At 48.5% G+C, this 27532-nt stretch overlaps 1 protein-coding gene across 1 annotated transcript in view; it reads left to right on the forward strand.

The window, feature by feature from the left end:
* MARCHF4 (membrane associated ring-CH-type finger 4) overlaps nt 1–27532 on the forward strand; it is a 109386-nt gene that overhangs the window by 61526 nt on the left and 20328 nt on the right. The window contains exon 2 of the mRNA XM_081815465.1: nt 22308–22463. Coding sequence (XP_081671591.1) covers nt 22308–22463 — 156 coding nt within the window. The remainder of the gene's footprint in view (nt 1–22307; nt 22464–27532) is intronic.

Here is a 27532-nt window from a genome sequence, read left to right on the forward strand (position 1 = left end):
GTAAATTCCTAGGGCAGGGAGTGAGGGTGAAATCCTGGTGGGCACTCTTTTGAGGGCTCATGACCCCATCTTTTGGTTAGTCTAAAATTTCTAAGACTTGCAAGGTGCAGAATTACAGTTAACCATTAACAGTTGGGGCCATATTTGGAAGTCAATCTTTTGACTCTGATCAAGGCTGAAGCCACATGGGGAAAGCAGACAGTATGGCTGCTGGGGAGTCTGGAACTTTCATCAGGCCAGTGAGGGTGACCTTGCTTCCTTGGGTGCCCCTTCCTCATGTGGCCATCCTTCTTGCTGAGATGTGTGTAAGAATGTTCACAGTAATCCGAAACTAGAAACAATCCAAAACTGCACCATCATTATGATGCATTCATACGGGGCAACATTCTACCACAATGAAATGTTCAAACTACTGCTGTACGTAACAGCCTTAACCCATCAGTAAGCATGTTCTGCTAAGTGCCCATCCAGCACTGGCTTGGTCAGGAGTACACCAGGTCGAAGCTGAGCTAGGCTGGACTCGGCGAGAACACGGTGTGTCAGGAAGAACTAATGCAATTGCTGAGCCTGAAAGGGAAGGCTGACCAGGCAGAACCTAGTTAGGGCCAGAGAGCCAGTGGGAAAGGGCCTGTCCACTGGACAAATTGGGACAGACAAGGAAGGACTCGGCACCTGAGGGACAGAGCTGACGAGGCAGAGCAGGATGCCCTTGCCACTGGTCAGAAAGTGTGGCTGAGAAAAGGTAAGCCCTTTGTTCACAGTGCCTGGGATGAGCTTGGAGGGAGGGCATGCCTGCTTTTAAGAGGGAGCTAATGTGGGGCGCCTGGGTGGCTCAGTCGTTAAGCGTCTGCCTTCGGCTCAGGTCATGATCCCAGGGTGCTGGGATCGAGCCCCGCATCGGGCTCCCTGCTCAGTGGGGAGCCTGCTTCTCCCTCTCCCACTCCCCCTGCTTGTGTTCCCTCTCTCACTGTGTCTCTCTCTGTCAAATAAATAAAATCTTTAAAAAAAAAAATAAAAAAAATAAAAAAGAGGGAGCTCATGTGACCTTGGACAGTCTATCTAGATAAGGCTTCTGTCTTAGTCCATTCAGGCTACTCTAAGAGAATACCATCAACTGGTGGCCTATAAACAATAAACACTTATTTCTCATGATTCTAGAGCCTGGGAAGTCCATGATCACGGGGCCAGCAGATCCACTGTCTGGTGGAGGACCTGCCTTCTGGTGCATAGATGTGTCCTCACATGGTGGAAGGGGTAAAGGACTTCCCTGGGATCTTTTCTAAAAGGGCACTAATCCCATTCATGAGGAATCCCACTCTCATGACCAATGGCACCACCACCTAAATACCATCCCATTGGGGGTTAGGCTGCAACATATGAATTTGGGAGTGGGACACCAACATTCCGTCTATAGCAGCTTCTGAGTTGCGAAGACCCAAACTCTAAATTTTAAAGCAACTACTGTTCAAGTTGCAGGCTGCCTGTATATTGTCTCTGTGGGACAGAAAAGCTCTGAGTCAATCAGCAAAATCTTTCAAAAGTCTCACATGGTTCCCGGGGCCATTGTGGTTCCTGGAGTCAGCGTGGCCACATAGATTGTGCACCTCATGACTCCAAGGGCCCCACTCACATAGCCTACAATGGGAATCGTGCCTTCTGGAGTTGTGCTGTGTACGGCCTAAACAAAGATATGCTGCAGCCCCAACTATGCGGTCTGGCCCCTCCCTCCCTCCCCCCTTCCTACATGGTTCTCCTTCACTCTGTGTTCTGGCTATGCTGACTCTCTTTTAATCCCTTATGTTTGCTGTGGTGGATTAAAGATTGCCACAGACTCTGACACTCGCTCATTGAGAGATGGGGTCTATGTTCCCACTTTTTTTTTTTTTTTTTTTTTTTATGTTCCCACTTCTTGAAGAGGCTTTGCAACTGCTTTGGCTAGTAGAATACAGTAGAAGTGATATGGCGCTGGTTTCTGGTTGAGGCCTTAAGGAAGTAGGAGTTCCCACTTTCTGCCTCTTGGAACACTCTCTGGAAGCCCGGGGCTGCCATGTATCAAGTCCAATGACTCTGAGGCTGCCATGTTGGAGTGGCCACGTGTGGGCCAACGGTCTCAACTGAGTCCAGCTTCCAGTCATCTTCACCAAAGTCCCAGATGTGTGAGGGAGGCTATCATGGGCCCAGGCCAGCCCATTTGCCAACTGAATACCACAGAGTGGCCTCGGTCAATGCCCCCTGGAGCAGAAGTCCCCAGCCAAGCACTGTCCACATTTCTGACCCACAAAATTGTGAGATTGGTAAAAATCGTGGTTATTTTAAGCCGTTGGGTTTGGGGATGTGTTGCTAGGTAAGAATTAATATCAGGAACCCTTGCCATGTTCTCTTGTCCCTTCTCTCTGGAATGCTCTTCCCTCCCCTCTTCCTGTAGTTACTGCCTGTCTTTCAGCCCTCAGCCTGCATATGGCTCCCTCGGGGTGGCCTCCCATTGGGTGACACCATGTCCTCTTTTTCACAGGGCTTGTCAGAGCAGCAGTTTTACATTTGTTGGTGTGATTAGTTCATGAATGTTCATCTCCCGGGCTAGACCATAAGCAGGGGCCGGGTCTGTTTTATTTGCTACAATATCCCCCAGCACCTCGCATGGCACTCGGCACATAATGACATCAACAAGTATTTCACGAATGGATGAGGGAGTGAATACATGAGAAGGTGATCCTCTTCCTACGCCATGTTGGTTGAAAGCTGTTTTCGGTAAAGCTAGCACGGGAACCACGTGTGCTCAAGTGGGTGGGGATCTGGAATCTCCTGTCATGTCAACGAAGACAGCTCCCCTTTTACTTATTTCAAATAGTGGCATTCCTCACAGGATACATTTGAAGAAAAGTTTCTGGCTACTTAAAAAAAAAAGAAGTATGTTTGGAAACCACTATCCGAGACCTGGCCCTTCTAGTCAGCTATCCCTTGCTCCTTCCCATCTCCTCTTCCCTTCTTTTTTCCTCACAGAAACCTCCATAGAACTAATGCCTGGCAAGCGTTTAAAAATAGAAGCCCCTCTCCCATCCGCCCGCCCTCCCTCTATTTCCTTTCCTTCCCATCCCCTTGTAATTTGCTGCAAAAAAGGAAACTGGATGTGCTCCACTGAAAAGACATGCTCTTCCTCACTAAATAGAACAACATGCAGACGCGCTCCCCCCCGCCCGGTGGTCACCTCCCCGTGTGTCCCTGTGAGCGGCGGGGCGGAGGGGCCCGGCCTCCTGCACAGCAGCCTGCTCCCCTGCCCTGGGTGGGACCCCTTCCCCCCCACACACTCACACACACGGCCACCACCATCACCACGCCCACGGGAACCACGTGGCCCCCTCCTTCAGGCCTCCAGCTGGAATCGGGGGGGCACTGGTGGATGTGAACGTGCAAGGATCCACTAAGGGGCTGCCGACAGGAGCTCCTCCCAGGCACTTCCCAGGGACTGTGGGACGCACCTACCGGAGAACGAGGAGAGAATGAGTCAGGTTGCCCCTGGGGGTGGGGCCTGCAGTCTGGAGCAAAGCACATGGGGTGCGTGTAAGTGTGTGAGAGACAGACAGACAGGGGCCAGAGCAAGGCGGAAGGTATGTGCAGCCAGTGGGCTCAGTATGATTATAAATGAAGAGAGAGCTATTGTGATACGGTAGAAACAATGAAAGCTTTTAATAGTCGAAAGCTGAGTTTTCAATTCCCTGGTTCATCGTATAGCTGCTGTATAACGCTGGGCAGATGGCCTCGCTCCTTTTAGCTTTAGTTCACTGATGTATAAATGGGGATAATAATACTCACCTCTCAGCACTGTTGTAGCTTAAATGAGGTCATATTTATTTGATGCCTGCATGTACGAGGCAGTTAATAGAGTACCCCTACTCTTATGTGGGAGGGCATCTTCACTCTGGTGAAGACTCAACAAACACTCAGTACGAGAAAACTGATAGTGGCCGAAACTGCCCTCAGTAAAATTTATAGTTTATTAAGATCTGGCAGAAGATCCCAGCTTCTTGAGAAAATTCATATTGGCAAATTTTGATCCAGAAAAAATTAAATTTGGAAGGATTTTAAAGGACACGAAATAAAACTTTCAATGACGGAAGCTATAATTAGTGAATTTTAACATGGACCCAAAACCAACTAATCGAATGGTTAACACACATTTTACTTATAAATATGATAAAAGGAATTATCCCAATGAGAAGTTTCAGTAACATTAAATGAGAAATAGAAAAACTGGTAACAGTTTAACTGCTGTATATTAAAAAATATTGATCAGGGGCACCTGGGTGGCTCAGTTGTTAAGCATCTGCCTTCGGCTCAGGTCATGATCCCAGGGTCCTGGGATCGAACCCCACATCGAGCCCCGCATCTAGCCCGGCATCGGGCTCCCTGCTCGGCGGGAAGCCTGCTTCTCCCTCTCCCACTCCCCCTGCTTGTGTTCCCTCTCTCTCTGTCAAATAAATAAATAAAATCTTAAAAAAAAAAAAGATTGATCAAAAATTAAATTGGCTTAATGGAATTCTCTTGGAAAATACATTCTCAAAGAGTGTGTAACAATGCATATCTAATTGCCATTAAAACCTTGCACTTGTAAACATGGAATCAAAATGTCCCTGGGGTCCAAATGGTGAAACTGAAACAATCTCAACCCCAATGATAATGATGATGATGATGATGATGACGACCATCATGAAAAATGTTTAGGTGAAAGTGGGTGGGGTTAGGTAGATGTGTTGGGATGTCCTCATGAGAAAGGAGTGTTTGGATAGAAGACAGGCTAGGATAAGTTTTGCATGGTCCCTTGCCTCTTTATTCTTTAGGGTTTATGCTGTGTCGTTACTCTGAAGGGCTTGGGCAGAAGGGACAAGCATGGGTACAGGGAGATGGCTGGCAATGACCAGCCCTTAATTCCCTTCCATGTGACCAAACCACCCAGAACAGCCCACAGCACAAGTTCCCCACATGGACCTATGATAAGAGGTGGGAAGCCAAAATTCATGGAATCGGAGCTCTTTGCCATGGAGTCTGAGTGTTTATATATGGATGTCTACCAGCTTGGCTGGGGCCATGAGGGGCCTACCCATCCATTCCACTACTTTTCTTGGTGAGTCTCTTGGCAGCTCCTAAGCATCCCACATTGGCTTTTTTCTTTTTAGGGAGGGATAGAGAGGAGTGGGGGGTAGGGGCAGAGGGAGAGGGAGGGAGAGAGAGAGAGAGAGAATCTTTTTTTTTTTTTTTAAAGATTTTATTTATTTATTTGACAGAGAGAGAAATAGCGAGAGCAGGAAAACAAGCAGGGGGAATGGGAGAGGGAGAAGCAGGCTTCTTGCCGAACAGGGAGCCCGATGTGGGACTCGATCCCAGGACCCTGGGATCATGACCTGAGCCGAAGGCAGACGCTTAACGAATGAGCCACCCAGGCGCCCGAGAGAGAGAGAATCTTAAGCAGGCTCTACGCCCAGCATCAAGCAGGGCTCGATCTCACAACTGCAAGATCATGACCTGAGCCGAAATCAATAGTCGGATGCTTAACCAACTGAGCCACCCAGCCACCCGCCATGTTGGCTTTTTAAACTCATGTTCCCCTCCTCTTCATTGCCTCTGTTCCATTCTTCTTGCCTCTGGCATTTTTGTCTGAGGGTTAGAGTCAGGACAAGCAAAGTGATGCTCATAGTGAGTAGAGATAGGTATTTCTTCCAGAAGAGGCAGGAGGGACATGGGATGGGGGAAATTGTTGCAGAGGTGATGAGAAAGGGCACTCAGGCCATGTACCATGACCACATGAACATTCAGAAACAGCCACAGTACACAACCTTGAACTGACATCTGCCCATCTCCTTTTCTTCTCCACACACCAATACAGACACACATGCCGTATAACATGATCATTGTCCAACCTTTTGCAATACCTCTTCACCATGCCTTGCACAAAGCCCTGCTCTCCTGCAGCCTGCAAATCTAATATTTATCATTGCTCTAGCAAGCATTAACTAGTTGAAACTATTAAAAAGTACAATGGGTAGCCTTTAAGGTACTGAGCTCCCTATCACCGAGAGGCTGGTGAATCATTAGGAATAACACAGGGAATGCTTGCATGCTGAGTTGAATGGCTCCCATGGAGTCTGTGAGTGTTTTTCACTCTTCTAAGGGCTAAGACAGACTTGACTGATGGGTATTTAAAAAGCAAAGACAAAACAACAGAACAAAAACATAAATAGATGGTATTGACCTTACATCATGTACCTGTCAGGAGTAATTCATGTCCTTGGTCGGATGCGGGTGCAGGGAGCAGTAGGAGTGGGAGGGAGGGGGCCACAACCTTAGGAGGCATTTTGCCCCAAACTTCCCTGCAAGGTTGTGCTGAAGGAAGTCTGGAACCTTGATTTAAAGACCTTTTAGTCTGGGTGGTCCTGTTTTGAAAAGACATAATTCAGGCCAAGAAAATTTGTAAGAACCCAGGATAGAGACCAGAAGGCTGATTTATGCTTATAGTGGAAGACACAGAACAGCCCCCAGCTGCTTTTCACTACTTTTCAATACCTGCTTTTCAATACCGAGAGTGCTTCTGTGCCCACGTCCAAGGAGCTCATTCTAGGATCTCATGTAGCTGAGCAGCCAAACAAAAGATAAGAAGCTTGTTAAGTGACATGCGGGCACGAGGAAGGAATCAGATGCTCTGTAAAAATAATTTGGGGCAAGCAATAGGAATCTACCCTTCTCCACTCTAGGGAGCAGGCCTTTTCAGTACCCTGAGGACTCCCACGGCTACATGCTTCTCCCTCTGCTGTACTGCAGACGGCCCTAGCTTTGCCACCTGTCCCCTCACCCCCAGTCAGGTGGCCCAGCCATGTTTCCCAGTCCCTTGGACAGAGAAAGAACGAGGTTTACCTCCACTGACGCTGTCAATCTCTTACAGATGCAGGGAACGTAGGAAAGACCGTCCTCTGAAGGGGTGATCTGATGTGTGCCACCAATTACTTCTTTAAATGCCTTCCTGCTAATTTCCCCAACATTGACGGCCCAACTGGGAGAAGTTAAGCACAGGTGCTTCTGCACCCAGCTGTGATCTAGGGACCAGGTTTGGCGGGGGAAGGGCCGCATCCAATAACGGGAGCCTCTTCTGTCTTCTAAGGGCAGGAATTAATGTGACCTTCCTGGGGCTCTTTTTCCCAAAGTTCCAGATTTCCATCTGCTGTTTTTAGGAGATGAAATTCTCACCACTTCAAAGAAGATGCTGTGTATTGGCCATGTCTTTTATTCTGGCTATTTTCATTTCTATGTTCTGAGCTTAAACTAGAAAGACGTCTTGTTCCCCAGTAAGGAGATGGGAGGTATGAATAGGAGGGGCACAGTGAGAACGGAAACAGAACTGAGGTTTTGGGTTTGCTTTGGTTTTAGAAGCTTGTCTTCATATCTCTATAAATTATAAAATTCCATTTTTTAAAGATTTATTTATTTATTTATTTATTTGATAGAGAGAGAGAGAGCACAAATAGAGTGGCAGGCAGAGGGAGAGGGAGAAGCAGATTCCCCGCTGAGCAGGGAGCCCGATGTGGGACTCGATCCCAGGACCCTGGGATCATGACCTGAGCCAGAGGCAGACGCTTAACCAAGTGAGCCACCAGGTGCCCCATAAAATTCCATTTTTAATGGTCTCCTTCAATGCATCTCTCCTACCCTAACTGAATTTTTGATAAACTTTTAAAATAAAAAATTGTTAATAAAAATCAAAATACACAATGAAAATAAAACTGTTCAGTAGTTATGAATGATGTTTAATTGCTTTAAGTTTTAAAGGTTAATGAAGTAGTTTCCCTGAAAATTCTGAATTTTTATCAAGCTCTCACCTCACAAAAACAGTTTTCTGAAAGCATTGATTGTACTTGTATGTTTTTTGGGTTTCTGCTTTACTTTTTGCCTGCAGGTTCATTACAGCATTAGGTCAACAGAGCACAGTGGGTCAGTGACCAGCTCCACTCCCCTCTGCTTCACTAGAAGTGATCACAAAAACACATTTATTGAGTCTCTGCATTATTTGAAGTGCTTCACATCTTATTAGCCTTACCAACGGTCCTATTAGATAAGTACTGCTGTTGCCCTCATTTTATTGATAAGAGAACTAATCTACGAGGAGGTTAAATGACCTGCCCAAGAGTCTCTGAAAACCACAACACCCATCACCGTATGTTTATGCTAACAAGTTTCCATTGTCTGTTTTCATGGACACATCCGCTGACCTACACGTCATCCCGTCACCCCTGTTCTGTGTGTGTTCCGGGAAACGCCATGGCAGAAAATACATTTGTTGCCATGAGGACATGCTTTCCGCAGACATTATCACATTCCTGTATTTGAGTGAAGAAATGTGAACCTGGCTCTGAAGAATCAGCACAGGAATGCTATGCGCGCTCACACGCACACACACACACTGAGCTGATATCGGGGAAGTTCTCTGAGGTAGGGGATACTGGTTTTCTTGGCCATGCAAGTGACAGTAACTATGTAGTGCTTCTCTTGCGGAAGTCAGCGGGTGGGCACAGAGATGAACGGGTTTCCAGGCCTGATGCTTCTGTGCTGACCACACCAAGGATAGTGTGTGAGAGAGTCCTTGACCCTGGCGGGAGTCCAGCCCTGGAACCGGCCCAGTGGTGTTGCCGCTGGGATGAACCCTGAATGTGGCTGGTCTTTGCTGTCATGCACCTCTTCAGGGCTTTTCCCCCAAAGTTTCTCTCACCTGCTTCAGGGGAGAGGACCGACTCTTTCATGCACCACCTGCCATGATGCTTTCACAGCCAATTAAAATTCTATTCCATTCCCAGCAAGGGAGCTGGCAGGCTTGGGTCTCCCCAGCAGGATGGACTGGCTGCAATTATTGTCTCTTCTGGAGCCTGATTAGCTAAGGAGAGGCCAGGATACCTATCATACCCCCAAGGCCACCTATAAATTAGGAAACGGAGGTTCCCCATCTTGTTGCCTCTATCCCGAGTTATCAGTTAATTCAAATGTGTTAACCCTTTCTTTTTCACTTTTGATATTGGAGCTGGGTCAGAAAGCCAAGAGGTCATCTCATAACTGGGCAGTCCCAGGAACACAGGGAGGAGAGACCCCCTGATTCCCTTACTATCCAAATTCCAGATGATTGGAATTAATTGAGGGCCTACATACTGTGTTATCCACAGGCTGGGAGTTGGAGATTCAACAGAAGACACAGGCATAATGTTTAGTGTTATTATGTTGAAGCTTTGAATGTAGAAGGTAATTCATAGAAATAATGCATTTAAGGGAAAAAAGAGAAAGTCCAAATGATGGAAAAGGAGAAGGAATTTAACACATATGGAATGTTTTTCATGTGCCAGACATTGTACATATATTATAGCAAGGAATCCTACAAAAGCTCTGCATTTTTACAGATGATGGAAGTAAGCCTCAGAGAGGTTAAGGAAATTGTCCAGGGTCATAGAGCTAATGTGATAGATTGATTCTACTAATGCCCCTAGATCTTTATGCTTCCCTATAGTCACTTCCTTTTGGTAATGCCTGCTCACATTGAGTCTGGAGCAGGCCACATGACTTGGCCAATGGGACATTACGAACTTGATATAAACAAAGGCTTGAAAAGTGCTTGCGCATCTGGGCCGACCCTCTCTTGCTGGCAGGAACTCTCCCGGAATTATGTGAACAAGCCCAGGCAGTCCTACTGGATGATAAGAGACATGTGGGCAGGGGGCGCCGGTCTTAGATCAGCCAGCCTCTAGCCAGCTCGCATATGCAGGAGCGAGCCCAGCCAAGCTCAGCCAAACCAGATCAGCAGAAGTACTCAGCCAACTTGTAGACTTGTGAAAAATAATAAATGCTTGTTATCTTATACCACTAATTTTGGGGTGCATATGCAGGAGGATAGTTAGCAGCTGAAACTAAATGACACAGCTAGTAAATGGCAGAGTTAGAAGTTGTTTGATCTTAAAACCTGTGCATCGTCCATTCATTGTGAAAAGAAAGAAAAAGGCTGAAATTGTAGCAAGGAAATTAAGGCCAGATGACACCTTTAACAGCAAAGTCACCCAGTCACACAAGGGTATCGCTATCTTAAAAGGGCAATTATCCGGGTGAGGGGTGTTAACTATGGGACCCATTAGTCCCAGGTGTCTTAGCTTTGTAGTCTGCCACCCCAGAGACTGAGCTATACTGAGACTCTTGACAAGAATACTCTGAGTCATCCTTGTCATCATCCATCGGGTCTCTGGAGAAGAAAAGCACCCCCCTCCCCAGCACCCAGTCTAAGAGAACCAGGTGCCCACTGGTTCTCCTTTATGGTTGAAATTCTCCTCCAGCATTGCCTCAGTTATCTTGCTGTGAATTCTGGACTTAACTCTGCCCCAATCCTGCAGTCACCTCCTGCTCGTCCTCCATAGTGGAAAGAAAGGTAGAAAAGAATAGACCACTGCGTTTTCTGAGCCTTTTTTCTCAGGGTCGCAGCTATGGTACTACTGACTGTTGCCCACGAGAATGTGGAGAAAGGACAAAACCTTGAATACGAGGCAGTAACAGGAGGTGCTGACACACTGTAATGATATGGATGGAAAATGGGTCATCTTGCACAAGACCAGCTTGGTAGTATATACCAACAGTCTTAAAAATGCCCATGCCCTTTGAGTTAGTAATTCCATTCCAGGACTCTTTTTTTTTTTTTTTAAGATTTATCTATTTATTTGAGAGAGAGAGTGAGTGAGTGAGTGGGCATGAGTGGGGGGAGGGGCAGAGGGAGAGAATCTCCAGCAGACGCCCCACCAAGTGTGGAGCCCGACATGGGGCTCGATCTCACAACCCCAAGATCACAACCCAGCTGAAATCAAGAACTGGATGCTTAACCAACTGAGCCACCTAGACTCCCCTCCAGGATTATCTTTTAAGGAAATAATCATGGGTATGAACCATGAAATCATGGATCACCATGAGAAATTTTCAATGACATAGTGTGAATAGAAAGATACAAGTTAAAAATAGGCTGTATATTACATTCCTAATTTGGGGGAAACTATGTGTATGTGGGGTGCATAGTTATGAGGAAAACTTTGATATATAATGGATCTCTACATATTTCTATATGACCTTTTCTCCCCCAGCTTCTGGACATGAGGATCCTTGGCTGTCCGGGACATAGCAGGAAAACTTGCCTTAAAAACTTAAGCAACTGGTGAAGGTCTAGAAAAAAGAGGTTGAAATGATGCCTGACATGAGAATGGGATCTAAAAATAGGACTTTTCACTGACGGACGACTGCTGAGGGGAAGATGAATACAGTTTTAATCACGAAATCTAAAGGGGAGAAGCAACATGCATTTGGATCACCAAATCCCAGAAATTGACTGAAATCCCAGAAAAGTCTTGATTGTTTGCCTAACCACCTTGTCATCTAAAAAAGGTTAAAAGCAAATAAAAGGAAGTGATATTTTATATACCGGCCACTAATTAAATGAAATGCAGGGCAAAAAAACGTGGTAAAAGCTGAGAATCTAGATGGGTTTGAGAAAGCTCGTCTTAGTACATGTGTGGCGAGAACAGGCGCCATCTTGTGGTCTCAGCACCAGGGCCCAGAGCCAGTGCTCAACCAAGGCCACCGAACAGCTCCTAAATGAAGGAGACTATGGGCTATAGCCTCAATCTTTTGAAGGGAAACACTGCTGGTACATAAATATCCCACCAGTACTTGAGTGCAGAAGCTTGGGCTGTTCTATGAACTTTGGGCTTGTCTGCACTGGTTTTCTTTTCTTTTCTTTTCTTTCTTCTTCCTTCCTCCCTCCCTCCCTCCCTCCCTCCCTCCCTCCCTCCCTCCCTCCCTTCCTTCCTTCCTTCCTCCCTCCTTCCTTCCTTCCTTCTTTCCCTCCTTTCTTAAAGATTTTATTTATTTGAGAGAGAGAGAGAGCACGAGCAGGGGGGAGGGCCAAAGAGAGAAGGATAAGCAGACTCCCAGCTGAGCAGGGAGCGGGACCCCAGGACCCTGGGATCATCACCTGACCCGAAAGCAGATGCTTCACCTATTGATCCACCCAGGCACCCCTGCACTGGTTTTCACATATGGATCTACAAGGGCACTGGATAAGTGTGGGAGGCTCTGGGCCCCCCTTTCCTGACATTATCTCTGTACAGGAGCACCTCCTATGTCAGGGTTGGGGACAGGTCCTCTGCCCAGAGGCTGGGGGATAAAGCAAAGGGCCTTTGAAGACCACCTTCTTCCCAGCCCCAGAAGTAAGGAATATAGAATTCTTTCAAACAAAAAGTAAAATTGCCAAGATGACAGAAGCTACAACCACTTGGAGCAGCTTAGCAGAAGCTTGGAGTCAACAGACCGGAGTCTATTCACACGCCATAGTAATTCAAATTCTACTTAGCGTGCTTATTCCTGACAGGGAAGCAGAGCCAAGACTTCAGGAATAGTATGCTTCCTTGAGAGGTGTGAAGAGAACGGGGCTGAGCTTTCAGCAGGCTCTGGAACGGGTATCGCCCTGTGCAAGGCCTCAGTCCTGCAAGGGTGGAAGCTCTGGACCCACGGGGGGAGGGTGCCCCACCACACCACAGCCCTCCCCGGGCTTTGGACTTTCCAGTCTGAATGGAGGATTATCTGAATGAAGCTTGTCACAAAGAAAAAGTGCAAGTCCCATACAGAGAAAGAGCTGAAAAGCATGTCAGTGTTTATACTCTTTACAAAGCAGGCAGAGGAAATTATGGGGCAAAACTCTCTTTTCCCTCTCTTACTTCCCTTCTCTCGCTCAGCTCTTCGTGATACAGATCATTCTAGCCTCTCTGGCCCTGCTTTCACTTACCCTCATTCCTGTGCCTCCAAGGGCCTCACAGAGCCCTCGGTTGGCCCTGTGAACACACGTTCACAGCCTTGCCTGAAAGGGGGCAGAGAGGAGTGATGGCTGGAAACACTCCCGGCTCAAGGCCTTGTCATTTACCCCCTCATGGGAGGAAGGAGCAGAAGCATGTGGGGGACAAGGCGTGGGGAGGACTCCTAAGAGACACGGAGGCCAGCAGGTGGATGTGAGCCGGGGTATCTCTTTTGTCCTTCCCTCCCCCGAAATAACAGGGTAGTTAGCAGCACCTGGAGGCTCCTGGTCTTCATCACACTGTTCTTACCTTCCACTCATTATCCAGGCTTCCGAGCAGCTTAAGTACTCCCTGGTTTCAGACTGATGAGCTTCATTTACAAGGTGGTCAAGTGAGGTGCTTAGTAAGGTAGCAAACTGCAGAGACACCCCATCCGCGGCGCAAGAGAGCAGCATCCTCCGCCTGCCCCCTTTTGTTAGGATGTGGAGACTCCAGAGGCTTGGTGGGTACATGAGTGACAATAAGTAATGATCTACAGTGGGCACCCACTATGTGTCAGGCAGGGTTCTAAATACTCGCACATTATTTCCTTGAATCTTCATGAGACCCTAGGGAGGCAGGAGGTATCTTTGGCCCCGCTTTACCTGAGCAGACTTGCCAAGGTCACATAGGTAATAAAAATGGTAGAGCAAGGACTGAAACCAGCCAGTCTGGTTACTGCTGGCCCCGGTAGCCGTGCTCTCCAGCCTCCTGCATGGCAAGTGCTTAGGACAACATCGGGGGGGCCCCCAGTGCATGCTCCGTGAGCGTGAGCTACTAAGATAGAAAGCCATGGCAGCCACAGCATCTATAAAAGCGTAGAGATGCAGATGACGGGGCTGGGGCTCAGAGTGGGTAAGTCGCTTGCACAATGGCATTCACCCACTGAGTGGAAGAACCAGGATTTGAACTCAGCGGTCAAAGTGGGCATATGGGGCCTAGCACATAGTAAGTGTTCAATATGTGTTAGCTATTGGTATTTGTTTTTATCTCTGTATACATAAGAGTCTTAGAGTGATGCAGAAGACAGAAGGCTTGCTAAAAAGTATCTGGTCCAGGGCTTTGCAAAATCAGTCTTAGCCAACCTTGCTTCAAGACAGGAAGAGTGGGTTCACATGGAATCAGAATCTCTGGAGCAAAGCCTGGGTATCCTCATAACAAGATTCCAGGTGGTTCTTGCGTACGCTGACTTCTGAGAAGTCAGGAATCAAGGTCTGGATGGCTTAAAGCCAAGGTCACCAGCCAGAGGGTGGCAGAGCCGGGGTTGGCCCCCAGGAAAGACCCAGCTTTTTTGCTTTGTAGGAGCCAGCCCTACAGAAGGTTCTGAGAGCCTAGGGTTGTGATTCAAAACATCCATGAAGTTCAACCCATCCTCATAGTTCATTTGCACTCGTAACATCTGCTGTATCCCCTCAACACAGAGTGATATATTAATTACTGTGACGAAAATTAATTTTTGTAGAATTTCACCACAACCCCTTCCGGTAATACAAAGGTTTTGCACAATTGGAGCTGGGCTTCCCTCTGCCAGCACGTAGGGAGTAAGGAGGGCTGACCCCAGGGGGTAACTGAGAACTTGCCCTTTAACTTGCCATTGACTCATGCCCTTGGCTCGGCCTGACTTGTGGGAAAGAAAGAGGACACAGTGACCTGGAATCTCCGCACTTTCAACCTGACGGCCTGGAACCCTAGAAACGGGCCCAGCCGGCTGCCATATGCAAATAGCCCAATTCTGGCCAGCTGAGGTTTATCGAAATTACATTTTTCTATTGAGTCAGGCAGAGGATTGAGGGTAGATGAGCCTTTAATTTTAGCTCTTTGGTAACAACGGTGATGGCCATGATGAGTTACACAGAAAGACAAACGGACAGTATATTGCACATTTAGGTCATTAGAAATGCAGATATGGTTATGAATATACACATAAGCTATGACCTTCTTTCTTTCCACCAGCCCCTGTATAGCGTGGTTTATTTATTATGCAGACCACGTTTGACTTTATGGAATTGGATGTTATTTAAATTCAATTATTGTGAGGTTAAGTTCTTCTTTCTAGTACCAGTTGAGTAAATTTAGAGGCAGTTAGAGGAAATAGGTACATTTGTCTTATACCAGTTAAATTATAAGGGGAAAAGCATTGCAGGAATAAAATAATTATCATGAAAATGAAAAACCATGGTATGGAGGGTTGGGTTTGGGCTTGTGTGTTTCTTTTCCTTGTCTCTTTCTATATTCCTTTTTTTGAGCTGATGAACAGGAAGGCTGGAGATTTTTTCATGAAGGGGGAGGCAGATTATATGTGTGTATTTTGTGTGTGTGTGTGTGTGTGTGTGTGTGTGAAAGTAAGCTGCTGGTATGACAGCAGAACTAGAAATAATTATGTGGTTAATTGGATTTAGTGTAGATAACTATAGCTCATTAAGACCTTAAATTTTTTTTTCTACTTAGTAATAGAGTTCTTTCTTCTTAAAATCAAATTATCTTGCAAAAATTCCAGATTTCCTTGTGCGAGTGTTGATACACTGTTAGTCTCCAGAAGCCAAGGTTTGGCCCTCGCACCCCTGAGCACGGAAGTGAGAAGCTGGCCTGGCCTGGCTGGGAAGGGGGCCTGCTACATGCCCTGGATGGGTGACAGAGCCAAAAGATAGGCCCAGAAGGGCTCCAGGCAGAAAACAAAGAGCTGCCCATACACGGCCTGACACAATATGTAGAGAATTCAGAATTGCCTGTCTGTGTATAATATTAGATTCTGGGGCCATGGGATCTCTGAAGTCATCTTGCCCATCAACCTGTCTCCATAGATAAGGGGGAAACTTGCTTTATCATCCTCCAGGGCAGAGAGTCCCACCTTCTCCTATTTATCTCTCGACTACAACCTTTGCTGGTAAGAAGGTCTTCATGATAGGTCATTTCTCTTGATCATAATACCAGGATACATTGGCCTCTTGTAGGTCTCTGGAATCAAGAAATTGTTGCCTGGCCTCCTGCAGGAAGAAGACACCTGGAAGGTTTTCCTTCAAGGCACTTGCCCCATCTGTGCTCCTGCTTTGTTTCCTTTCTCCCCAGCCCTCCCCCACCAATCCAGATCACAGCTACATAAATAGTTGGCCAATATCATGGACCAGTTTGGTTGCGTCTGTAGAGTTGGAAGGATGTGTTATTGATGAACCTTAGTGTTAGTTGATCTTCCAAATATGTGGAGTGCAGGGAGTGGTACAAAACAGTTCTTTCCCTATCAAGTCAACTCCCCATCCTCAGACTACCCAGAATGGACACTGGAGAGTCCCTACTTTCTTTGGTATCCCTCCTTTTCCTACCCACACTCGCTCCTTATTCTTCACCACAATCCTAATGAACTGCTTCTACTCTTATACCCATTCCTCCCCACCCAAGGACACATGGCTTCTGGGTCTACCCTGGAGGGGAAATTCTGATTGTAAGGCTTTAGGTCCTCTGTGTCTTCACAGTGGAGCATCTATAAGGCTACTGTAACTTTCCTTATTAATCTAGACTGCATCTCAGAGAAAACGTTAATGTATTACTTTGCTTACAAAAATCTCTCTCTCTTAATTTTGATTTAACCAATATCAGATGGGGAGGATCTGCCAAGGGTTGGAGTGTGAGGAGGAGGAAGTGAGGAGGTAGTTAGCCTGTCCTCCACCACTACCACATCAGTTAATACCCAATGAACACTGCCTGGAATTGGCTTCAGAGAAGAGGGGCAAAGGGGGAAAGGGTTTCTGCCTCTGTGTTTGTATGTTCCTGGGGGAGCCAGCAAGGTCAGCTCTCTGATGAACAGGCTGCTGGGGCAGGAGAAGAGGAGACGAGCACGTGATGCTGAAGCTGGCAGAGATGCTGTGGGTATAGCCTGATGGACAGAACTGGTTTCAGAGCCTACCTCTGCCTTTCTCCTGAGCAAGTTGCAGCCTCTTTGAGTGGGTTTCTGTATCTGTAAAACAGGAGAAGTAATTATTAGCCTCATTTGGTTATTGAGGTAGTAGGTGGTAGAATGTCAATGAAAGCATTTTGTTAGAATTGTGAAATGTTTATAACATTAGGATTTTTAATAGGAGAATGTTACATAAAGGGTGAAGGAGAAGGCAGGAAATTGATCAACGTTTGAAGGAGGTGAGAAGGTGGGCTTAGAGGGAAGGAGCTCTGCTATGAGCCCTCCTATAACCCCTTACATGTGAGCCAGCATTTGCCGAGAGCTTACCGGGTGCCAGTCATGGTGTTAAATATATTCCCTTACTACAGTCCTCCCCCAGTCTCACAGGTGAGCCCTTTTATCTAATAGAAAGGACCCTCCATACTGCCAGCAAACATACCTTATTTCTCCAGTCTAATCACTCTTAAACTCCCGCAGATGACTATTTTATACCAATTCTCAGACCTCCAACACCGCCTCCCCCACCTTCACTCTCAGCCCATGACTTTGCTTCATATTGCACGTAGACAGTGAAGAAATCAAGGGAAACTTGCCAAATCCACACTTAATTCTCAGTTCTCATCCAACTTTACCCATCAGCAGCATTTGACAAGGCCGTGGCTCCCTTTTTTTTGAAACACCTTGTCTTCTTGTTTGGCTGTTGGAACATACGTGTTCCACACATCGTGGAAATCTGTGAATGGAGAAACCACTGGAATGTTCCCTTCTCCTCTCACTGACCTTCCCTCTCAGCCTCTTCTCCTGCTGCTTTCCCATCTCCCAAGCTCCAACATGTTGGCATCCTCCAGGGAGCAGCCCCGGTATCCCTCTCTTTCCCTACCCACACTTACTCCTTTGGTGATTTCACCCAGACTTATGGCTTTAAACACCATCTGTATATCAATGACTCTCAAATTTATGTCTTGAGCCTGGAACTCTCCCCTAAACTCCAGACTAGTATCTATTGCAGTCTCTGATGCCTATTTAATAAGCATGTCCAAAACTGAGCTCCCATTCTGCCCTCCAAAACCTGCTCCTCCCTCAGTCTTTTCCATCTCAAATGAGAGCAATTCTCCATCCTTCTTATGGCTCAAGTCAATATCAGTGTCATCCTTGTTTTCCTTCCTCTCATGTACCCATCTAATCCATTAGCAAATCTTATTATCTGTATCTTCAAAATGTATCTAGAAACGGACCACTTCTCAGAACTCCCACTGCTTCCATATGGGTCCAAAACACCATCATCACCCTCCCGGATGCCTGCACAGCCTCCTGTCTTTCTACTTGGCCTTTCTATCGAGTCTGTTTTCAAGACAGCAGCCAAAGTGATCCTGTCAAACATGGTCAGACCATGACACTCTCCTCTCCTCAAAACCCTCATGACTTCCCATCTCATTCACAGTAAGGGCCAAGTCCTTAAAATGGCCCACAAGCCTCTCCGAATTTGTCCCTCATTCTTCAACCTCATTATATCTCCGACATCATCTCCTACTCCCCTTTCCCTCACTCACTTTACCCCAGCACATCAGCCTCTTTGATGTCCCTACAACATGCCAGGCAAGCTTCTGCCTCAGGGCCTTTGCACTGAAATGTCCAGCCCCCAGATGTCTGCATGCTTTGCTCCCTAACCTTCCTCAAGTCTTTGCTCAAATGTCCCCATTTGGTGAACCCTTTCATAGCCAACCTATTTAGAATTTCAACCTGCCCCTTTCCTGGTATTCTATTTTCCTTTCCCCTGCTCATTTTTCTCTATAGCACAGGATAGCATCTAAGGTACTAATAGTTTGTTTATATTTTTTATTGTCTGTCTCTCTCTACTAGAGAATTTTGGTCAGTTCCATTCACTGCTGTATCCTTGTCACCTAGAACAGAACCTGAAACATACTAGATGAATACTTGATGAATAAAGGAATGACTGAATGAGGCCCAGAGAAGTTAAGCAACTTTCCCAGGGTCACACAGATTGTAAGAGCCTGGATATACCCAAGACTTCCCAAGATCAGAGTCCAAGCTCTTAACCACCACATGAGTGGCAATAAAGGAAGATGCCCCCAAACTGCACCCCAAGGCTAGGGTTTCTATTGTCTCCTTTGTTCTGATCTTCCAGAGGAGCTGCAAACTGCTACGGGGCTGGAGTCTTTGCATCACTAGACTGTATTTGTTTCCTTCTGCTCAGTGGCAGGGATGCCCGGTGCCCGTGTGGATGGAAGGGGAAATCTTGGCTTACCTGCCATTGCCATGGCAACCAGGTAACCTAAGGACTCCAGAAGCGAGTCCTTTCAGATTGAGATGGGGGAGAATCGAAGCGAGCCGGAAATAAACAGAAAGAAATCTGTGAATGGAGAAACCACTGGAGTCTTGCATCTGCAGCTCGCTGTGTCATTGGCAGTAAGAAGAATCCACCCTGTTCTCTTCCTCAGCCACCGGCTCAGCCACAGCCAAGGGCCGCGGATCAACTTGTCCTGCCTCCTGCCTCGAGCATGATCCCATTTAACCCCTCCAAGAGGCCCACGCTCTTCTGTTCAGCATCCCCAGGGAAGGAGAGCACACCCCCACCCCGTGCTCTCAGCATCCCCCTCGTAACCCAGAGGACATTCCTGGGCCACAAGTCGGCAGATCTGTGTTCTGACCTCTTATCCACTTCACAAGGGCAGGGGCTCCGTTGACCTTTTACCTATGGCCTGGCTCCTTCCTTCCTTATTTGCCAGCAGAGAATAAAATAGAGCTATAGTAGGAAAAAAAAAAACTATGAAATTAAAGTCCTCATGGAAATGGGAGTTAGAATTGTAACACACGCACAAGGGGATTTACTTGTGCCAGGCGCCGTCTCCAGCACCTCTGTGGGTGTGATATCACTCAATGCTTACAGCCACCCTTGGAGGGGGCAAGAGTTGCCGGCAACAGAAAGATAAAGAAGGCTCAGAGAGGTTGAGGGACTTGCCCAAGTTTGCACAGCTGGTGAGCATGAAGAGGCATTCAAACCTAAGGAGTCCATCTCTGAAAACCATGCTCTTCATTCCTCCCCCACACCGTGTCCGTTGGGGGCGGGGGGATTCGAGAAGACCCGAGTTTTCTTGCCTTAGCCATTCCCTGGGCCCCAGAGCCCCGAGCAGATATTGAGAAGTGTCTGGTGCCCTTTGCATTTAATGAGCCCCTTTGATCTGTGGCATTTGCTGAGCTCTGCAGACAAGATGGTAATAATAAAAAAATAATACAAATAAAAATAAATAAGATAAATAAATAAAATAAAAATTACAAAAAGAAAAGATGGTAATAATCACCCCAACCCAAGGGCTGGAGCCTCAGGAGCTGGGCCGGCAGGGGGCTCATCCTCTGCCACACCCTGGTGCCCCTCCAGTCAGCGAACATTCCGTATTGTGCACCCGTGACATGCTGGGCTCTGTGGGACACACGGGAGCATCCGAGTCCTGGAAGACACAGAGAGCAAGTGCCAAACTCTGGGTGGCAGTGCGGGGAGAAGAGACAGGCAGTGCAGCTAGGAGGCGTGAGAGACTTGGCGGAGGGTGGGGGGTGGGGGTGGAGGACGCAGGCAGAGGTGTGGGAGGGACAGCGGGGACAGAGTGCCCAGGAGGGATGAACAGAGTGGGGTGCTGAGAAGTTTGGCGTCTGGTGTCAGAAAGACCAGGCTTCCCGTTCTGGCCACGCCACCGGCCGGCTGAGTGACTTGGAACTGGTCACTGAACCTCCCTCTTCCTACACTCAGAGATGTTTACCACTTCCCCTTCCCTGCCCCGACACTTCAGCCTTTCACGGAGTTGACTTCAAAGCTCATCTTCATGAAGTCTAACCTGATCCGTCGGGCCACTGACTCATTTCCACTTCTCTTGCTCCTGAAGATGCGTAGACCTGACCAGCCAAAGACGGAAAAGCGTCCACGTTAAGGCCTCCTAGAAGCCTTAAACATAAAGAAGATGATGGCCCTTCTCCCAAATGTACATAAAAATATACCAGATCATAAAATACAAAACTTATGTAAATGCCAAGGTTAAAATAACATCTTTCCAGATTTACTGTTTTTTTGCAAAAATCCTGGATTGCTTCCTTCATCAGAGTTAAACTTTTCCAACAGTTTTGGTGTCCTTGCTTTCTAATCTTTGTAGCACCCGAAGTGAGTTCCTATTCTGCCTTTTGAGTTGTCCGGTTCTGGGGGGAGAGTGTGGGGGACGAGGAGCCGCCGGGGACACAGTGCACGTTTGGCCTCTGGGCCCCATAGCCAGGCATTGGGACCAGGCTGGGTCATGCTCTCCCCTTCCCCACAACAGTGTGTGGCAGTCCGGGGCCCCCTGTGAGCGCTGGTGGTGTGTTCGCACATCCAGAGTCACGCTGGAGAGCTCAGGTCTTGTTATCAGTTGTGCCCAGCCAACAGCCCTCGCTGCCCTGTCCCCTAGCTGCTGCTTGGAAGCAAGGAGTACAGCCCTTCTCGGTCACTTGGCAGTGTTGCCAGGGACCGGAAGTAATGTCTCTTACTTCATTGGCAATTTGACATGGCTGCTTAACAACCCGATTAATCAAATCCAGCTCATCCTGTTAGAATTAATGAGCCTAGGAAATGCTGCCATGAATAATGAGGGCTTTGCCCCTCCCCCAGCACCTCTCCCCGCTCACCCCCTCCTATTTCTTTCTCCAAGCTACACAGCAACTACTCACTACCAAGGGCCCTTTAGACCTGGAAGGCTGTGGCGGGTGCCCAGCGATGTGGGCATCTCCTGCCTCTTCTTCTCTCCCAGGTGCCACAGTTGTCCACCTGGTGCCAGAGCTGGCCATGTCCTAGGGGAGCAAAACTTCTTGTTCATCAAACAGATAGGAATGCATTTTGCCATCAACATTGCAAGGAGTATCTGTTTCAAGCACAGCACTAGGTGCTAAGGATGCAAAGATGGATAAGCTATTGTCCCTGTAAGGGGTCACGGTGCAGTAACCCAGAGACAAATGGGGGAAGTGCTGCAACAGTGGGTATAGGAAGGGCAGGAGCTACAGTGAAGGGGGCCTGTCAATACTGGAGGAGCAGAGCGGGGAACTGGGAAGGGTTATATGGGGATGAGGCGCTCTGAGCGTTTCTGCTACCAGGTTCATTCATGGCACGTATATACATTGAGTGCTGGGCACTGAGCAAGGTGCTGGGGTCTGGACATCCACAAATGGATACGATTCCCATTCTCATGGAGCAGGCATCTCATCCCTGTTCCTCAGGACAGTGCAGGTAGAGGGCTTCCATAAAAATCAACCCACTCATTTCGTAGGCACCCCAGGACTTGGGCGGCACCCAATGGGAGCCGAGGCTCCAAAATGTTAGTTGAGCTCTCTGAAGTTGCCTGGCTCCCCTGTCCCCCGTGGATTCTGGTACTTCCCAACAAAGCCAGGGACTGGTTTAAGTGGTGTGGTCTCTTATCCGAGTGGCCCAAACCATCACTCCAGCAGCCACCCACCCGCCAGACTCCAGACCCAGAACTCACCGCCCTCTGCCTCTCTCCCTGCAGGGGGAGCTGCTGAGCCCATGCCGCTGTGATGGCTCCGTCAAGTGCACGCACCAGCCCTGCCTCATCAAGTGGATCAGCGAGCGGGGCTGCTGGAGCTGCGAGCTGTGCTACTACAAGTACCACGTCATCGCCATAAGCACGAAAAACCCTCTGCAGGTACGACCGGGGTGGGAGAATGTTTTCCCCTTAGAGTCCAGGGCAGTCTGGAGAAAAGTAACAAGATGAGCTAGGTGGGCACGATAACAGTGACATGCGGGCAGACAGGATGAGAGCTCTTGTGTTTTCTCCTCAGCCTTAGCAAGAAAAGAAAGGGACGGGTAAAGACAGAGGAAAGATTTAGAAGGAAAGATGTGTCGAGAATTAAATGGTAGACAGGATCAGTGAGCTAAGGGATGGATGGGTGGATGGGTGGATGGATGGACATATGAATGGGTGAGTGGATGGATAGATGTAAGGGTGGGTGGATGCATGGATGTAAGGATGGATGGGTGGATGGATGGATGGATGAATGGGTGAGTGGATGGATAGATGTAAGGGTGGGTGGATGGATGGATGTAAGCATGGATGGGTGGATGGATGGACAGATGAATGGGTGAGTGGATGGATAGATGTAAGCGTGGGTGGATGGATGGATGTAAGGATGGATGGGTGGATGGATGGACAGATGAATGGGTGAGTGGATGGATAGATGTAAGGGTGGGTGGATGGATGGATGTAAGGATGGATGGGTGGATGGATGGACGGATGAATGGGTGAGTGGATGGATAGATGTAAGGGTGGGTGGATGGATGGATGTAAGGATGGATGGGTGGATGGATGGATGGATGGGTGGATGGATGGATGTAAGGGTGGGTGGGCAGATGGATGGATGGATGGATGGTTGGTTGGATGGATGGATATAAGGATGGGTGGGTGGATGGATGGAAGCAGAAAGGAAAGAAAGAAAGGAGGGAAGGGAGGCAGGGAGAAAAAGAAAAGAAAGAGGGACAGACTAGAGGGCAGATGAGAGCAGGATGGAAAAAAGAGGGTGGGAGGTGTGGGAGGAAGACTGAGGGAAGGCTAAGGGCGGGAAAAGAAGAAATAAGGAGGAGGAGACTCAGTGGCCTATCCCAGACATTAAGGTGCATTCAGTTCACCTGGAATCTTGTTAACATGCAGACTGTGACTCAGGAGTCTGGGGCAGGCCTGAGAGTCTGCATTTCTTTTTTTTTTTTTTAAAGATTTTATTTATTTGAGAGCGAGAATGAGAGACAGCATGAGAGGGAGGAGGGTCAGAGGGAGAAGCAGGCTCCCTGCCAAGCAGGGAGCCCGATGCGGGACTCGATCCCGGGACTCCAGGATCATGACCTGAGCCGAAGGCAGTCGCTTAACCAACTGAGCCACCCAGGCGCCCGAGAGGCTGCATTTCTAACAACCTCTGGGTGACGCTGTTGCTGCTGGTCCATGGACCATGCTCCTCGTGACAAGGAACCGCAGAAAAATGAAGAGACAGGAGAGGGAGGCAGTGAGAAACAGAAGGGAAGGAAGAAGGAAAAGGAGGGACTGAGAAGGGGCTACCGTCAGGGGCAAGGGCAGAGCGGCTGGGCTGGGGTGGGGCCTGCCGCATGGATTCCACGGATTGGGACAGGGCTGCACCCCCATCCTCCCCCACCCTCCCGCCCTGCCCTGACACATCCCTCATCCCCAGCGCTGCTGGCAGGCCCTGCTCCACCTCGTAAATCCTTCAAACCCAATGGCTCTCCCTGCAAGGCGCACTCACATATAGAGAGCACTTTGCTTCTGAAAATACCTGCACATATGCATGCTCAGCCAGTGAAGCTGCCACATAATCAATGAGCCAGCACACCAGTGGCCTGGCACACTTGCTTCACTCCTCCTTTCTCCGGGCGGGGGTGGGGGGCGGGCGGTGGCGCAGGGAGGAGTGGATTCTGATGTCCCAGAAGGGCGGTGGTGTGGTGCGACTGTGGGGCTGGGGGCTTCGTGTGGAGGGGCAGCCAGAAGCCTGGAGCTGTGGTGTCCAGGCATTTTGGTTTAAACACTGTGGAGTTTTACATGAGGCACTGCCAGGAAGGAGAGTGTGTGTGCACGTGCACGTGTGTGCGTGTGTGTGTGTGTGTGTGTGTGTGAGAGTGCTAGCACATGCCTGTGGGCCAGCAGGGGGCATCATTTCTGGAAGGAGGCATTAAAGCTCCCAGGCACCTCAGCCATCCTGATGTCTACGAAGGGGTCGGAATGAGAGGAGCCTCTCCCTGTGCTGGTCCCGTCTTCAGTCATTCATTTCAAATCTTCAAGTGTCTTGAAATAGTGGTGTCGTGAGACCGCAGAGTCCATACCCTCTGGGGTGCATTCACTCTCTTCTTCTCTCATTCAAGCCTTGGGAAAGGGTCAGAGTCCAGATCCACAAGCCCACCCCAAACCCCCCCTTGGTTCACAAACAGGCACCAGACTTTGACTCATAAAATGAAAAACCATTTAGGGATAATTTTTTCTCTGGGAGTTAAAAAAAGAAAGAAAGAAAGAAAGAAAAGGTTATTCTGCTCTCTTAAGTATGGTGAGCAAATGGCAGTATTGACAATACTGATTCATGAATTTAAGTGACTAACATGTCTCGAACTGTGAGTTTCTAGGCACCGGGGACTCCCTCTGATTCTGTTGCTCTTGGAAATGCATGATGTGTGCTCAGTAAATGGCATTGCACTTTTCTGGATAGCACCAGAAGGAGGAAGTAGTTTGGCCTAGTGGCAGTATTGTGTGGTTGTGGCCCAGATTGTCCCAGCTGTGTGTCCTGGGCTTCTCAGGCCCAGCCAAGAGGGAGGCAGCCACCAGGGAGCAGCTCGTGCTCCCACAGCCCAGCGGAAGCACCCGCAGTCGGGGACGGAGCAGGCGGGCCCTCCTGCAAGCAAGTGGAGCCGCGGGTGGGGTGGCAGGGTGACAAGCCTCTGCTGTCAGGGTGGGGCGGGGGGCCTCTCTCACGTCTCAGGTCCCTCACCTCGCGGTCCAAGCCCCATACAAAGCTGTGAGAGACAGTGCTCGCCCCGGCGTGGTGCATCTCAGTGAGACGCGCAAGGTTCTGTTTCTAGCAGAAGAGCCATCGAGAAAGGAATCTCGGGCTGGCCTCGGGGCTCCCCGGCTGCTCCTCACCCTCTCTCTGCTACAGCTGAACTGTAGTTATATTAATGACGTTTAGTTAGTGCTTCCTGGGGGCCACTCTAAGCCTTCACGTGTATTACCTCATTTAATACCGAAAACAACCCAAAGCAGCGGGCACTGTTCTTCCCAATCTACAGATGAAGCAGTGGAGGCACAGTTCACTCACAGTTACCCTGGCGGGGCGGCTTGCACACAGGGGGCTGACTCTTCCGACCTGCGGTGTGCAGCCACGGCTTTGCTGAGTGCGTTTGGGAAGGTCCCACCTGGGGGGAAAAAAGGAATATCCCACCGGGACGTGCGTCACTGTATTTTAACTCAAACATACTGGAGAGTGGAAATGATGCTGCCTGTCCCCTTCAAAGAGTTCTTTCATTCCACCCTCACGGCACTCTAGGGAGTGGGAAGGGCCAGTGATTTCCATTGTTATGAAAGGGAAAACTGACGGGCCTTATGACTTACTGACTTCTACTAGCTGACACCGTGCAAGCTGGAGCAGAGCTCGGCCAGAACGGGGTCCTGACCCCTTCCTTGCTCAGTGCCCCTTCCGGGGTTGAAGGAAATGCCCAGTCTTGGTGCTGCGGTGCGGGGGTGGGGGGGGGAAGGGGGTCTCACGATACTGCGATTGGAACCTCGTTTGGAATGAAGCCCCAATGTTGGGGGTAGCAGAGTCTCTGGAGCCTTCGCCCCTTCCCAGCCTCCCTTTGAGATTTCAGAGCTGTCTTATTCTCTCTTGCTCTTTGCAGCTCTGTTCCCCGCCCCTTTCGTAGAGGCTCACATGGGACAGACAGGAGGAGAGTCTGCCTACAGCACCCCACCCTGTTTCCTTCCCATCATGCTTCAGACTGTAGTCAGGGGCCCTGCTGAGGTTCGACAGCTCACTTGGGGGACTAGGGATTAGGGTGGCTTTAGGGATTAAGGGGACCTTTCTGTGCCTCTATATTTGGGTGTTTTGAAGTCTGGAGCAGGAGAAAGGGAAGGTTATTGATGACTCAGTGGTCAAAACAAAAAGCTCAGTCAGGAACCCTCTTCATGGATGGAGGGGCAGGCTCTGGAGAAAGCATTTGTGGTGCAATATTTGAGAGGAGTCTGTAGGATCAGGCCATCTTCTGGAAAATCCCCTTGTTTTGTGTAACCCCAGGCTGGGGGAAGCAGTGGAAAATTTAAAGGCCCAATTACCTGTAATGGGATGCTATCTGTACAATTAAATGTAAAGGCTGATGTCCTACATCTAGAACAGCAAGTGAAATGTATTCCAATGGTTACAATTCCTTAGGGGCCGCTGGTCAGTCCCTCTGGAGCCGGACTCAGTGCTTGCATCCACGACAATTTAGTGCAGAGGAAGGACTGACTATTGGCAGATGGAAAGTTGTCTCATTTTTCTGGGGAGTTCAGGCTGAGATCCTGCTGGGGGTGTTCTCCATAGGGCTTTACACAAATCCCGACAATCAGAAGATTGTCCTGCCCTCTGCCTTCCCAAATGGGATCCTGTCACTTCCCTGCTTAAAACTGTTCCATAGCGTCATGTTTACTCTTAGGACCCAGCCAAAATTCTGTGCATATTCTTCAAGATTCCACATGGTCTTCTCTTCTTATTTTCCCAGCTGTCTCACCCCACACTCCCTTTTGCTCTCTCTGCTCCCCCCTTTCTGGTCTTCCAGGTTTTCATATTCACTATACTTTTTTTTCTGCCACAGGACCTTTGCACACGCTTTCTCCTGTGCCTAGAGCACTCTTCCCTCCTCTCTTTGCCTAAACTCCTACTCAACTCAAGCATTGCTTCTTCTGACAAGTCGAACCCACCTATCAAAGGCTCTCATAGTTCTGTGTACCTCCCTCGCTTATGCCTGGTGAACTATAGTTGTAAATAAATTATTTGATCATCTGTGTTTCCTAGACTATAAATTCCATGAGGACAGAAATCTTATATGTTTTTGCTTACTGCTTTATCTCCAGCACCTAGCAGAGTACATATTTGTTGAGTGAGAGCATGAATAAATCCCAAACTAAAATCCAACTCCAGGCTCCTTTAGGTCTGTGCTACTGAGGGCAGCCATAGAATCAAAGAATTTCAGGGC

Source organism: Leptonychotes weddellii, chromosome 3 (genome assembly GCF_054177405.1).
Source record: "Leptonychotes weddellii isolate Sample4059 chromosome 3, ASM5417740v2, whole genome shotgun sequence".
Lineage (NCBI taxonomy): Eukaryota > Metazoa > Chordata > Mammalia > Carnivora > Phocidae > Leptonychotes > Leptonychotes weddellii.